The sequence below is a fragment of the Bison bison genome, unplaced genomic scaffold (genome assembly GCF_000754665.1).
Source record: "Bison bison bison isolate TAMUID 2011002044 unplaced genomic scaffold, Bison_UMD1.0 scf7180017857577, whole genome shotgun sequence".
Classification (NCBI taxonomy): Eukaryota; Metazoa; Chordata; class Mammalia; order Artiodactyla; family Bovidae; genus Bison; species Bison bison.
In genome coordinates this window covers 18,957-19,919 of record NW_011488150.1, presented here as the reverse complement: position 1 = coordinate 19,919, position 963 = coordinate 18,957, and the positions used below count along the sequence as shown (strand labels likewise).

At 65.7% G+C, this 963-nt stretch overlaps 1 protein-coding gene across 1 annotated transcript in view; it reads left to right on the top strand.

The window, feature by feature from the left end:
* Positions 1-16: 16 nt before the first annotated feature.
* Positions 17-963, top strand: part of LOC105003627 — a gene marked incomplete at its 3' end in the record, with an annotated part of 14,745 nt that continues 13,798 nt past the window's right edge. The window contains exons 1-2 of the mRNA XM_010860922.1: positions 17-725; positions 806-925. Coding sequence (XP_010859224.1) covers positions 570-725; positions 806-925 — 276 coding nt within the window. The remainder of the gene's footprint in view (positions 726-805; positions 926-963) is intronic.

Here is a 963-nt window from a genome sequence, read left to right as displayed (position 1 = left end):
GAAGGTGCCATGGCCAGCTGCCCGGGAGGGTGCCCTGAGGGTCAGGTTCCTGTCCTTGCCCACTGAGCGAGCACGCCGAGGTGCACGCATGAGACGCGTGGCAGGGCGACCCGTGCGCGAATTACCGTGTGCACTGCTGCCACGGGTGAGCCGGCTGGCATGTGCAGACGTGAGGTGGGTCACCAGACGCACTCGTGTGTGCATCTGCTCGTGTGAGGTGAGCCAACACGCATCCGTATTGACACCCGTGGTGACACAGGCCAGCACGCATACACGCCCAAACACAGGCTGACATGGACGTGTGATGGCATGATGCGAACACTGTGAGACATGCGGTGACGTGTGCACACGGTGGGCTGGGTGTGTGTGTGCCGGCAGGCGTACGCTTAGACACACGTGCTCAACCTATACCCGCGTGCCCAACCTATACCCGCGTGCCAACACATCAGGAGCGCGTGTAAGAGGGCTGGCCTGCAGTGAGCAGACGTGCAGAAATACTGTCTTGTGCGGGCTGACGTGCCTGCGCGTAGCACAGCCATGAGCCAGTGTGTGTCCATGCAAAGTACCCCATGTTTCTGTTCACGCCTGGGCCAGACTCCATGGTGCTCATCACGGACAAGTTCTGGGGCCCGTCGGGCGCGGAGAGTGTCGTCGGCGGCGTGCACTACTGGCTGGCGGAGGCCATCAACGCCCTCCAGGACAACAGTGACACGCTCACAGCCAAGGTGCGGCGGGGGAGCAGTGGGCAGGGGAGGGGCCCCCAATGCGGCCTGGCGCCCGTCAGGACCCCTGCGTGCTCCCCCAGGTCATCCAGGGCTGCGGGAACCCCAAGGTGAACCCCCAGGGCCCCGGCGCTGAGGAGAAGTGGCCCCGGGGCAAGCTGGCGCTGCAGGAGAGGCCGCCCGCGGGCACGCTGCAGAAGCTGGTGAGCGGCCTCTGCCGGGCTGGCCCGGGGTGGAGAGG